Source organism: Typopeltis vanoorti, chromosome 1 (genome assembly GCF_054136105.1).
Source record: "Typopeltis vanoorti isolate ZY-2024b chromosome 1, IOZ_Tvanoo_1.0, whole genome shotgun sequence".
Lineage (NCBI taxonomy): Eukaryota > Metazoa > Arthropoda > Arachnida > Uropygi > Thelyphonidae > Typopeltis > Typopeltis vanoorti.
In genome coordinates, this window is record NC_143549.1 from 172217444 (window position 1) to 172231969 (window position 14526).

The window sequence follows — 14526 nt, forward strand, 5'->3', positions numbered from 1 at the left end:
GAAAATTTCCTTTTTGTTTAATCGGATAAATCTGATTATCTGATAAGTAGCGGTATATGGAATTTGCTATGATTGTAGTGAACAGTTTAAGCATAGTTGGTATGCATGTTATTGGACGATAGTTACTTGGGTCTCCACCCTTATCCTTATCTTTCATGAAGAGAAAAAGTGCATCCAGAGATCATCCAGTCTTCCACTGAGCCTGACTGCAACAAATAATTGAATTGTTCTGCCATTCGATCATGTAGACAGGTTAGATGTTTTAATCAAAATCCATGTAGTTCGTCTTTGCCAAGTGCACTCCAGTTTTTTAATTTCTAGCTTGTGCACTGACCATTTCTTTAGTGATAATGACATTTTGCATTTGTTTTTGTTTCATTTCTGATTCTGTTTCCTTAATCCATGAGGCATCTTTATTATGTTCAACAGGATTATCCCAGATTGACTTCTAAAATTTGAGTGTTTCTTCTTTTTCTGGTGAATGATTGTTTGCATTTGTATTTCTCTGGAGAGACTGAAAGAACTGATGTTGGTTCTGTCAAAATTGCATAATTGGTACATATTGGTTTATTCTTGCTTCATATCTTTTAATTTTCTGTGCAGTCGCTATAATTCTTTGTTTTAGCTCTTCAGTAACTTCAGCATTTTTTTGTTGTCCAAATTATGTGTTAATCAGTTTGTTCTTGATGCTTTATTATTTTTCAGCTACTCTTCTTTAAAACTGTTTAAGTTGCTCAGATCAGCTCGAAGTTTGTTGACTTTTCATTCCAACCAGATTTTCCATTGTGTAGATTGTTTCATCCTTGTCTCTTGCAGTTTGCAACCAAGCTTCACTGTAATGATATAGGCTGTGCTGTATAGGAGCTGATTTGTTTCCTTTATACTGTTGGTTGTTATGGTTTTAATCACATCATTTGTATCTAAGAGGAGCTGTTTTAGCTTAGATTTATGTAAAACATTTAATGGTTATAATAGTCTTATCCGGCCATTTATGGAGTTCATATGTTCCAATATCCCTGACTTCATTTTACACTGCACTTCTGTCAAAACATTCTGAGGTATTTCGTCAGCTTGATGCTTGCTGAATTGAATTCCAAAGTTTGATATAGCTATATCCTGATGATTTGCTGTTACTGAAGTTGTTGGTTTATTACGTAACTCTTGCAGCTCAAGTTCAGTAAATATTTTGTTTTGGTCCATAAGTCTTTGTTCTGATATTGCAGATTCTGGGGATTTTTGTTTCTAAATTAAATATATGCGCTTTCTAAAACCTCGTTTTTCTGGTGTTGATCTGTAAAAACATTTCATAACTTCTCTGTTTTCTTCTACAGTCCATTTTTTACATTTGGTTTCTTCCAGTCGCTTTTCAGCTTCCTGCCTGGATTGCCCAGCAAGGAGAGCTGAGTCCTGTAGCCCATTTGTCACCTGATGCCTAGGATCCCCAACATCTGATGCAGTCCTTGATCACCTAGGTATCGACTGATCCAGTATGGATCTCTTCTTACTTTTCACCATTAAGATGGGGGATGGAACACTGTAGTCTCGCTCCTCAGTTGAGACCTGTCTGACAAGGGAGACCCTGCTGCAGCTATGCTACCACCAGAATAGCTCTCAACATCACTGAAGCATGCAAGTCCTACCACCACGACGAGGCCGTGTTCCTTTGGGGGGTTATTAATTGGGGTGTTGTTGTTATTATTATTACTATTATAATATTTACACCCCCCATGGAAGCAGCAGATTCATTGTGAGAGATTCATTCAACTGACTACATATTTATCATAGTAAAGCTTAAAATCTTTAACACTCCCTACATTAAAAACATATTCCAGTAATGAATTGCATTCACTCACAATTCTCCATCTAAAAAATCTACTTGTCACATCACTTCTTACATAACGTCCAGGGATGGAGTCTGGTTCTTCCCCTCTCACCTTATATTCTTTTTATAATCCCCTCTGGATTAATCTGATAAAATCCACTCACTTACTTAAACATCTCTATTATAGCCACCTCTTTTCCTCTAAACTCTGCAGTTCACATTTCTTCAACTTCTCTCCATAGCCAGCATTCCAGAGTCCTGATATTGTCTTAGCCACTCACTGGATCCTCCCCTCCATGTGGGGCACCTGTTCGTGGTGGAGGGGACCTCCCACTGATGGTACTGGCCCTTTTCATTCTTCCTCTTTTTCTTTGCTTTTCTTCCCGTATTCTTTGCTCTACTTCTCCTGAGTCTTTTTCACTATCCTTTTTCCAGACCGCCATCACTGGGATCCAATACCCTGCTGCCGTGTTTGCCGTGTGGTGTGACTCGTGGATATCCGGAAAGGAGGATCCTCGTAGTCTTGCACTACTTTGGCCCCTGCTTCGGCAAGATGGGTGGTCCTGGATGACCCAGCCAGGATGCCAGGATCAATCGGCTAATGGGCTTGCCTGCAAGGGTCAACGGTGTTGCAGCAAGTCTCTCACCTCATGGTCCAGGGTCGGGGATCCTAGACCTGCTGCAGTGATGGTATAGCGTCCAGGGTAGCCCTGGCATTCCACTCCTGAGCACAGTCTTTGCTTGCCAGGTAGTGGGCGTCTATGTGTGGCTCCGTGGTTGGTGGGGGAGCTCTGGCGCCAAATTAAAAATTCCTTAAATATGAATTCTTCATCCTCAAATGTTTCAGGGACCCTAACAAAGTCCCAGCCAAGTACTGATAATATGGACACAGCATATGGAAACAGAAGTAAGAAACAAAAGATATCAGATACTAACATAAATGTACCAACCTTTTTAATCATTCATGCAACAGGTGAAAAACAGATTGCGAAAATATCACCCTTCTTTATCCAAAAAGGTTTAGAAGGACTGGCAGGACCTCCCAAAACTGTTAAGAAATTGCATTCTGGTGATATCCTCGTGGAAACAATGTACAAACAACATTCCGAGACACTACTGAGAGTAACGACAATGGGTGAATACAAATTGCAGTAACACCTCACAGAACACTCAATTCCAGTAGAGGAGTGATATCAGAATGGGACCTCCTTGAGGTTCCTAATGAGGAGATATGTTCAGAGCTTAAAGATCAACAAGTGATGGGTGTGAGCCGCATTCTGATATGTAGGGATGGTTGCCTGGTCTCAACCAAGAACATCATCCTTACTTTTGATACACCTAGGCCTCCGACATCTGTAAAAGCAGGGTATCTCAGCTGTCCTGTTGATTGTACATCCCTAACCTGCTGAGATGCTTTAAATGTCAAAGATATGGACATGTCCAAACCGCCTGTTGTGGTTCTACTACCTGTGCCCGATGTGGTAGTAAAGAACATGAAAATAAATCTTGCTGTGAAAAAAAGCTAAATGTGTCAACTGTCCGGCAGATCCTCCAGCATACTCTCGTGCATGTCAGAAATGGAAAGATGAAAAAGATATGCAAAAAATTAAATCAGAACAAAACATAACATATCAGGATGCAAAAAGAAAGCTAGCCATCATTACACTTTTTCTGCGATCCTCTTATGCTGAAAAAGTAACAATTAGAAAAGTGCCAACAGCAACTCAAACATGTATGTCTATTCCACCATTTGATAATTTCGCCATATCTGAACTTTACGATCACAAGTGCTTCTCTGTTGAGCGCATTAATCACAAGACCTATGGCCTTACTCCAGAGACAACTTCAAAAATGGTCCCATTCAATGAAAACTCATCTGTCAAAAAAATTATGGTGGAGACTTCACTCAAAGATAAACCACCAGACACTCGTACAGAAAAATGGATACCTCGATACCCACTGAAAGCAAACTAAGCATACCAACTGACCCTAACACATTTGATGTTTTGAACACTCTACCAGAGGAAGAGATGGACACTGGCTGTCCATACTTCCCTAAAACAGTGGATAAATATAAATCTGACAAAGGTAAGCCCTCAACCTCTCAAAAACCAGACAAGTCAATAAAATCAAAACAATAGGAATATTTTTACAATGGAACTGTCATGGGATCTGCCAGAATATTGACGATATTAAGATGTTGCAGAAACACAAACCTTTCTGTTTCTGTCTACAGAAAACTTACTTAAGACCCAATGAGGACCGTACCTTTAGGAATTTCACTGTTGTACGTAAGGATGGAACTGGAGATGGTCCTGCTCATGGAGGAGTAGCTATCCTAGTGGGCAGTCATACTCCTTTCCATCAGATCCAAATTAATACTTGTCTGGAAGCGGTAGCGATTCGCCTCTTTGTGGGATTCCTTATTACAGTATGTTCAATTTATTTACTACCAAATGCTGAGTTAAATGAAATTGATCTTGATAACTTATCTTGCAACTGCCTGAACCCATACTTTTGATGGGTGACTTTAACAGTCACAATACTCTATGGGATAGTGCCAACACTAATAGACGAGGTCGAATCATTGAAAAAATTCTTGATAATAATAATAATAACCTTTCCCTTCTAAATAATAAATTCAATACTTTCTTCCATATGCCTACCCGCTCATATTCTGCAATTGATCTTACAATCCACTGCTCATGTGGGACATTGAAGAGAACATATATGGAAGTGATCACTTTCCTGTTCTTTGTACAATGTCTTCACAGGAACCATGTTCACCCACACAGATACCTATATGGAAAACTGACCAGGCTGACTGGAACACTTTCTCTCATCTTGCAAAATTTAATGCTGATGCCATCAGTCAAATATCTATCAATGAAGCTGTAAAATATATAACAGAATGCATTGTCCAGGCAGCAACAACCTCCATCCCAAAAACATCATCTCGATTTCCAGTCTATCCAAAGCCTTGGTGGAACCCAGAATGTTAGGCAGCCAAAACAGATCAACACAGAGCATGGAGCATATTTCGTAGATACCCCACACCACATCAAATTTAATAACTTTCAAGTGTCCTCGAGCCAAAGCACGTTTTGTAAGACATCAGAGTCAAAAACAATCATGGATCCAATTTACTACATCAATTAATCAAATAACCAGTCCAAAAATTGTATGGGATAAAATCCAGAAAATAAATATAAATATAAATATAATACACATTGTTTGTCCACCTTAGACTATAATGGAAATGTTCTTTCTGATCCCAAAGCTATTGCAGATACTGTGGGAGAAACTTTTGCTAAAAGCCCAGCAACTGCTTCATAGTCTCTGGAATTTTTAATACTGAAAAAGCAGCAAGAGAAACAAAGGCTTATTTTTTCTACCAACATTCTTCAGCCATATAATCAGCCATTTGTCAAGGAGGAACTAAAAAGAGCTCTCCTACAATCTCACCCTAGTGCAGTAGGACCTGATGACATCCATTATGAAATGATAAAACATCTACCATTATCTTCTATAGATCTTCTTCTCTTATTATACAATAGAATACTTGCAGAGGAAGAGTTTCCAAATTCTTGGCATAAGTCAATTGTTTGCAATCCCAAAACCAGGAAAAGATCTAACACAAGCAAATAATTATCAACCCATTGCTCTGACCAGCTGTCTTTGTAAGATACTAGAGAAAATGGTTAATGCCAGACTTCTCTAGAAAGCAACAGTCTTCTTCCCAATACACAATGTGGTCTCCATAGACATCAATCAACTTACTTATTAGAAACGTGTATAAGAGATGCATTTCTGAAGCGAGAACATCTTGTCTCGGTTTTTTTTTGACATGGAAAAAGCTTATGACACAACCTGGAGATATGGCATATTAAAAGACCTCTATAACCTAGGTCTCAAGGGACACCTCTCTATATTTATTAAAAACTTTCTGTCCAGGTGAACTTTCTAAGTCAGAGTGGGAAGTACACCATCTTGACCATATCTTCAAGAACAAGGTGTTCCCCAAGGCTCTGTCTTAAGTGTAACCCTTTTTGCTATTAAAATCAACTCAATCATTCAACAGCTTCTTCCCACTGTAGACAATGTTCTTTATGTTGATGACTTCGCAATTTAATGTCACTCATGTAACATGAGGGTAATTGAAAGACAACTTCAGCAAGCAATTGATCACGTCTCTCTGTGGGCTCTTAATAATATGTTTAGGTTTTCAACAGAAAAAAGTGTCTGTGTACACTTCTGGCAAAAATGCATTCATCACCCAGATCCTGAACTAAGAATGGGACATACTGTTATTCCAGTAACTACAGAAACGAAGTTCTTGCGACTCATTTTTGACAGAAAACTCACATTTCTAGCACACATTCGTCAACTAAGAGAAAAGTGCAAAAGAACTTTGAACCTCCTTCGCACTCTATCCTCTGCTGAGTGGGGTGCTGATCGAGCTTCATTGCTCCATCTTTATCGTGCACTTATACGTTCAAAGCTGGATTATGGGTCCCAAGTCTATGGTTCGACAAGACAGAGTAACCTATGATGGTTGGATTCCATCCATCATCAGGGTATATGGATAGCTACTGGTGCCTTTCTCACCTCACCCACTCAAAGTCTCTATGTTGAAGCAAATGAACCGACTCTATCACTTTGATGGAAACAGTTGTCTCTTAATTACGCCCTAAAAATAAAATCTCTCCCAGATCACCCTACATGGAATAGTATCTTCTCTCTGCATTGGGAAGCTCAATATCACACATATCAAACTGCTATACATCCTTTTGGTATGCATATTAAAGGAACTGTGCAAGCTGTTAGTATAAATGTTGACAACATTAGCTACACTAAACATAACAGCATTCCTCCATGGCAGGTTTGCACACCATCCTGCAACCTCTCGCTTTGTCAGCTACAGAAATCTTATACCCCATCATCCATTTACCTGCAATTGTTTGATGCACACAGAGCAGCACACGCTGATTTCTTACCCATCTATACTTGATGGTTCAAGAACTAACACCTCTGTTGGCTGTGCTGCTGTGTTTCCTGACATTATCTCAAATCAGATCCCACCAGACTGCAATAATTATACAGCAGAGTTACTTGCCATTCAGCTTGCACTTGTGCATATAAAAGAAAACTGCTACCAAAAGTGTATAATTTATACACTCATAAAGCTCTTTACAGGCTATCTTCTCTCCTATGTATAATCCTCATCCAGTACTTTATGAAATGCTACACCTGCTTCACAAAATGAAAATCCTTAATTTCGATGTTCAGTTCTGCTGGATTCCCAGCCACATTGGAATCAAAGGAAATGAGGCTGCAGATGCAGCTACTAAATCAGCCCATACTGTCTCCACATACTATTTGACAGTTCCATATACAGACTACAGACAACTTATAAGATCAGAGCTAATTGCTCAGTGGGAGTTAACATGGCAAGAAACATCAACAAACAAATTATATAACATTAAACCTGAAATTAAACACTGGCATTCTAGTCAACATACAAAGAGAAGGGAGGAGGTTGTCCTTGCTTGGCTCCGCATAGGTCACAGTCACCTTACGCATTCTCATTTACTGAGAGCTGATGACTCTCCCATATGTGAAAAATGCAACACACATCTCACTATTCATCATATTCTGGTAGATTGTCAAAAATTTACACGAGAGAGGAATGAAATTTTCACCTATCTAAAGCCATATACACTCAGGGAAATGCTAGTAGACTCAGGCAAATTGCATGATGTGTTTCATTTTTTAGAAAGAATTAATTTGTACAAACACATTTGACCATAAATTTGTTTATATGTAAATACTTTTTTTTTGCTTAACTTAACTTTTATACATATATATTATTCATTAGGTTAAATCTGACCAATTATGTATTACCATAGGCCTTGATCTTGTATATTTGTATCACCCTGCTGTAATTTTGTTAATATGTAAATACCATAATGCTAAACTTAAATTTTATGCATCAATGCTGTATAATAATTCCTTTGACTCTTTAAGTATTAGTATAATAATGTTTGTTGTAATCTTACCAGATGTAGACACTGCTTTCCTTGACTTGTTTTGTATATACATATGTTAACCTATAGTTATCTATTTATGTACTGTTGAAACCTCTGCAGTAATTTTGTTTATATGTAGATACTGCATCACTTAACATACATTTTGTATATGCATCTTATTTACTACTTTATTTTTCTAATAATCATGTAGTGCTGTAGGACATCTTACCTATTTGTATACTTTCTAGTAATTCTGTTTATATGTATTCTAAATTCTGTTTCTACTGCATTGCTAAATTTAATTTTCATCCATGCATATTATATAATAATCCCTTTTTGCCTATTTTTGTACTGCTATTAACACATCTATTATAATTTTACATATATGTAGATACTGCATTCTTATAATATACTTTCTAGTAATTCTGTTTATATGTATTCTAAATTCTGTTTCTACTGCATTGCTAAATTTAATTTTCATCTATGCATATTGTATAATAATCCCTTTTTTGCCTATTTTTGTACTGCTATAAAGGCATCTATTATAATTTTACATATACGTAGATACTGCATTCCTTGGCTTAGTGTTTCATATATTATGTATTAACTTATATTGTTAACTATTTTTGTAATAACCTTTGACCTTGTGTGTTGCTGTGCCCTCTGCAGCAGTTCTGTTTACCTAGAGATGCTGCTTTGTGAAACTAGATTTTCTTGAACATATTGTTTACAATTTTCTGTAAATGCTAATGTTGTAACCTTTAGTATGGCACAGTATGACCTTTGTAGTTTTTGTGCCAAATAAACTATAAACCAACCAACCAATCACTGGATCCTCTCTAATGTTTCGACATGACCAAATCTGAGCACAATAGTCCAGGTGTGATCTGACCACTACTTTATATGTAGCACAACTACCTCCTTATCTCTATATGGCAGTATACTTCTTATCATAACAACAATTTGAAATGTACTCATGCACAGGCATATGAGGCTCTAGCTAGGGGGCCCCAAAAATTGAGAGCCAATATAAGGGCCCTAAACAATTAGGCAGGGAGCCCTAGAGCTCTCTAGTGCCTCGGGACTCATTTGCCTCAGGAAAAGTGTAAGTTCGGCCCTGGTGACAATGCAGTGTGCAGTCTTTGCAGCATTTGCAATATGGCCTCTAAACTCTAGTCTGCTATCAACCATCACTCTCAAATCTCGAATCTCATCTACTTGCAGCAATACAGTGCCATCAGTATAATACCCAGCCTTATATTTCTGCACTCCAAAATGCAACACCTTACACTGATTAATGTTAAAACTACACTCCATGCTTTGTTCGAGACAAAAGTTTATTCAAATCTTCCCGAAGCAAATTAATACCAGCAGTGCTATTTACTTCTCCCCAACTTTGCATCAGCAGCAAGCAACTGAAGAATTTCCAATCAGTCCACATCATATATCATTTTCAAACAAGTTAGCAGCAAGGGCACAAGAACATAACTCTCCACTGATTATCCTGTTATCATTCAGAGAGCCAATCACCAATCCGTCTAACCGCTATCCTATTTATTCTCATCCTCTACAGTTTGTACTCCAACTTATCATGTGATAATCTATAAAACACTGTTGTAAAGTAAAAGAATATCACTGTATATGATTCTCCCTTGTCTAACACACTTGTTACCTTACTCATTACTTTGATCCAGCATCATCATTTTTGTTAACTTCACTGGAAGTTCCCCTCAGTAGCCATATCAGTGCCTTCTGACCTGGGTGTCCCATCTTCCAGCACTGTATTACAATAGTTTAAGCTTCTGTTCATAAGAGTTTCTTGGCAAAATATATACAGAAGTGGTTTGCCACTGCCTTCTGTGCTCTCACTGCAAAAGATGAAGAAAAGTAAAATAGGAAAGATTGGGATGAAGGAGCAAGAAGGAAGGAAGAGTAGGGACCGGTCTACAGATAATATCAGATGTCTATTACATGAAATAAGACATGATCCAACATCAGGTACTTCGGGTTCATTACTCCCATACTCACTAAAGTGAGCCCTTGAGGCAAAGTAAGTACAACATAAGTAAATATAACAAATATGGTTTAGAACATCTAAATCAAATGAACAATAGCAGGCTGCCAAAAATACTACACAGATATAAAATAAATGGAAAAGAAAAATTGGAAGAAAGTAATAGCATGAGACCAGAACAGGCCATTTCACTTAAAATCTATTATAGGAAGAAGATAACTGACGTCACATGAGTCATATGTTTAAGATGTTGGATTGTATATTATTAGTAACGAGACTCAAAAATATAATTGGTTGAATGAATAATTTCTAATATATAATTAATTGACTGAATTATGAACACAGCTAATTACTAATTGTGCATGCATATTGGTTTGCTTGTTACTATAGTTTTGTAATCTCTTTTTTCAGTTTCTTGGAATTTATTCTGTGTGAAGTTTAGCATAATTTAAGACATATAGTTTTTATAGCTGCAATCATGTTGCACTATAAAAATTTGGATGCCTGTTATTTATGTATTCCCTTGAGTGGGTTAAGAGTTAGATAATCTGGTAATAGTAGTACTCAGGAGTCTTCAGAGTGTGAATTGTATATTATAAATAAATAAAATAAATCTGCTAACACCTATTATTCCGTATAGGGAATAAGCAAGGGCGTTTTAGTCTATGTAACTTTGGAAGACTGAGGGGACAGTTCAATCTCCACCAGTAGCCAATCAGAGATAGCTTGCTTCAGACTATTAGTAATTATAAATGGCACACAATGAAGAGAGGCAGACAATAATTGTTTACTTAAAATTATATTCTGAACTACATTTTTCATGTGAAACTGATGCCTGGAAAGTCTGAGCAGTGCAACTTTTATGATCAATGCTATTTAGAAAGACAGTAGCATGGCAAAAGTATGAAACCTATTGCAGCTAAGGTCCATACTATTTAGAAAGATGTTAACTGATAAAGTAGAAACTTTGTTACTTTCAAGATCAATGCTATTTAGATTAAAAAAAAAAAAAAAAAAAAAAGCATGACCAAAGTATGAAACCTAGTGAGAGAAAGTGAACTGTATTTGGAGATTTCTAAAATGCTCGATAATTAAACTTACTCTGTATTACAGAGTAAGTTTAATTATTATATAAAGCAGTACAAGCTTTATATTGATTTTAATAAAATAATAAATAAATATTTACTATACGAAAATGTGTCATTTTAGATATCAGCAAAATGTCTATAATAAATGGATTGAAAATGTTCAGCACGAAACTCATAGCAAATTGGAATTATCTTTGATTTCTCGTCAAACCAAAACAAATCTTCTTAATGTCAACTTTGATCCACAGGCAAGTAATCACTTGTTTTTTTTTTCATCCAATGGATAAATATATTTTAGATTATAGAAATTAGCATAAATATTAGAGTATGTCAAACTCGTTCTATCATAAAAATGATATATGCTATATTATTGATACATGCTATATTATTATAAAAAACTCCAGTAATATAAAATTGTTATTGGAGTTTTTTTGTTGTTTATATTACATTTTGCTGCTGGTTTATTCTTATTGAGAGGGTAAGGTAAGAGTCGGATGCGTTCTGAGGTAGCAGAGAAGAAAAAGATATGTTTTCATTATTTTTATTAGTTTTCTACTTAAATAACACAATGTAAAGTAATTTGCAGGAAATTCTATTAAAAACATAACATTTTTATTATAGTTGTAGTAGTTCTGAGTACTTTGTTCTTTGTTCACTATTTCAATGATGGTGGCAGCCACAGCTCAGTCTACTAATGGCTTGTTACCAAGTCCTCCCCATTTAAGGACTACATTTTGCATAGCATACTGCAGGATTTTGTGGTATGCGGTGCTTGTGGCAAGTATGCATCCCGAAAGTTGGATATGTGGCAGGAGAGAGAGATTGGGGAGTGCATATATGTGGAAAATGTAGGAAATTGAAAGATCTTTGTGAGTAGGAGATTAGTATAACAGACTTCAGCAGTGTAGCATCAGAGACAGGAGAATATCAACCTAGAAAGATGAGTAGTGCGATCAAGGATGAGGATAATGAGTGGAATGTAAATGAAAAAATAAAAGCAGGGAGTGTGAAAAGTTTGAATGATTGTTAAGTTTTCAGAAATGGTCTTAGTTGGGAGGATGAATGGCAAGCAGGAGTGGGTAGCTTGCACAGAGAGAGAGAGAGAGAGAGAGAGATGTGCTGAAAGAGGAGGTGGAATGTCTTGGCAATGAGTTGAAAAGCGTGAAAGAAGAGATTAAGCGAATGGAAGTAATGAATGCAAAGTGAATCAGAGAGGGGAATGGGAATGATAGAAGAAAGGAGAACAGAAACAGCAGGAGAGAAGGAATGAGAAAAATGTGAGGGAGTGCTGAAACCAGGAATAGAGAGATACCATAAACAGCAAGTAAGTAGGGGAACAAAGAAAGAAAGAAAATTTTAGAGGAGGGAGAGTGAGAGATGCACATGAGCAAGAAAGGAACACAGTGGTAAGAGATGTGATGTATGGAGACTTGATGATCCGTAGTGTGCGAGATAAAATGCCTGAGGAGTGTATGCCTGGAGAAACGATAGAAAGTGCTGTTATGGCAACTAGGCAGGGTGAAAGGGCAGATGAGATGATTGTGATGGATGAGCATGAATCACCTGAGAGGCAGTGTGAATCGGGTGTGCAAGAGATCTGAGATTCATGCTTGACTATGGAAGAAGTCTCAGAGGGAAATAATGTGTGTGTGTGTTGCCAAGGTATGATATCTTCATTATCATATGAAGAGAAGAGCTTTATAATAATGAATGGCATGATAGCAAGAATATCAAAAAAGAGGCATGGAGTTTGAGGATACTTGGAAGGCATTTGAGGATAGAAAAGAACTGTATGCAAGAGACCACTTGCATTTGAATGAGGAAGGATGTAGACATCTGGAGAGATTGCTATTTTCTGAACTAGTCGGTATGTCAATGCAGCTAAACTAGAATTCCCAGGGTTGATGGTAGCAGGAGTAGCCTCTTATGGGAATGGGTGTTGGGAGAAGGGAGAATACATTGGGTAGTGTTGAATGCAGTGGAATCTGGAGGGGATAATGATAGGATAGAAGCAGTGACATTTTTATTCTTTGCCAGGAGTATCCCAAATAATGGAGATGAAATTGGTGATGCTGATAGCATTTGCTGGACCAAAGATTATTGGGATCTCTGAGACGTGGTTGATGGAAGATGATATACTAACGGGAATAGGAGTAGTGGGGGGGGTACAGCATTTTTCAACAGGAAAGGAAGGGAAAACACTGTGGTGGAGTACTTCTTGTGATAAGTGATGACATAACTGAGATGGCATCTCTGTCCCACAGTTGGAGAGAGTGACCATGTGGTTTTGACTTGGAAGATGAATGTAGATGCAGGAATATCAAAGAGAGAAGAATATATGTGGAATTATAATCTATCCCAATGGCTTTAACAGGCCTTTAAGGCCCACAACCTTCCAAGCATGCTTGGATTTCGTAACTGAAATACGAGGATAGAATGGTCACTCCTATGCCTCAAGGTATTCTTGGCTGTATCCCTGTGTGTTCACGGGGCCGGTTTGCCTGCTTGCGGGATGAAAAACACCAGATAAACTGGCGGAAAAAACCCTACTGCCCGCGCCCAAGACCGGCTAACTTGGCTATGGCTGAGGAAGATCCTTCAGCTCCTCACATCTCCGACGGGAATCGAACCTAGGACACTCCTTCCCCAGGCATATGGTTGCGAAGCGCAAAGCCACTAGGCTAACCGCACGGACTGTGGAATTATAAGGCAGGTGATTATAATCATCTTAGATAATAATTTGGGGCAGTTCCATGGAGGGAGGAATTAGAAGGGTGAGATATCATTAGTGCTTGGGACATTTTGAAGAATTATTTATTAAAGGAATAGTAAGCTGTATAGCACAAGAGAAGAAGAGGACACAATTTGGTGTAAAGTGGATGACAAACAATATTAAATAGGAACTGCAGCTTAAAAAGAGGTTATCGAAGAGATATAAGGGGATGGATGGAGAGCAGATGCATTAAAAATATAACACTCAGGCCAGGAGAGTGACTAGTAAGGAAGGAAGGCAAAAGTGGAATATCAGAAGAGAGTAGCTGAGAATAGCTAAGGAATATTTTAGCTATGTGGCCTGTAGGAGGAGAAATGATTATGATAGAATGAAATTGTTGGATAAAAATGGGAATAGAGTGACTGATGCAAAGGACATCGTGGAGTTGTTCAGTGAACACCAGAGTATTTCATCCTGGAGAAGTAGGTTCGAAGTTTAGAAGTGCAAGAGGAGAGTGTGTTTCAAATACTGAGTACTCTGGATATCAATAAAGCAGTGAGACTGGATGGAATTTTGTGCTAAAGAACTGACAGCTCAGTGGTTTTGGCTTTTCAGTGAAAGTCTGGCCAAGGGAAGGATATATAAGTAGTGGAAGGTGGGTAAGATAGTGCCATTGCATACAGGTGGTAGCAGACTGGAAGTGTCAAATTATAGAACTAGTTTGTGTTTCATCAGTAATTGTTAAGATCTTGGAAAAATTACTGAGGGACCATATACAGCTTCAGGCAGATATCATCTGTGGGTGCCAACAAGAATTTGTTATGGGGTGCTCTTGCCTTAGTAATATGATTATCTTTTAT

The 14526-nt window shown here is 37.7% G+C and overlaps 1 protein-coding gene across 1 annotated transcript in view; it reads left to right on the forward strand.

The window, feature by feature from the left end:
- Positions 1-14526, forward strand: part of Dhc93AB (Dynein heavy chain at 93AB) — a 1274973-nt gene that overhangs the window by 207288 nt on the left and 1053159 nt on the right. The window contains exon 12 of the mRNA XM_090403805.1: positions 11075-11201. Within this exon, the coding sequence (XP_090259931.1) occupies positions 11075-11201 (127 nt within the window). The remainder of the gene's footprint in view (positions 1-11074; positions 11202-14526) is intronic.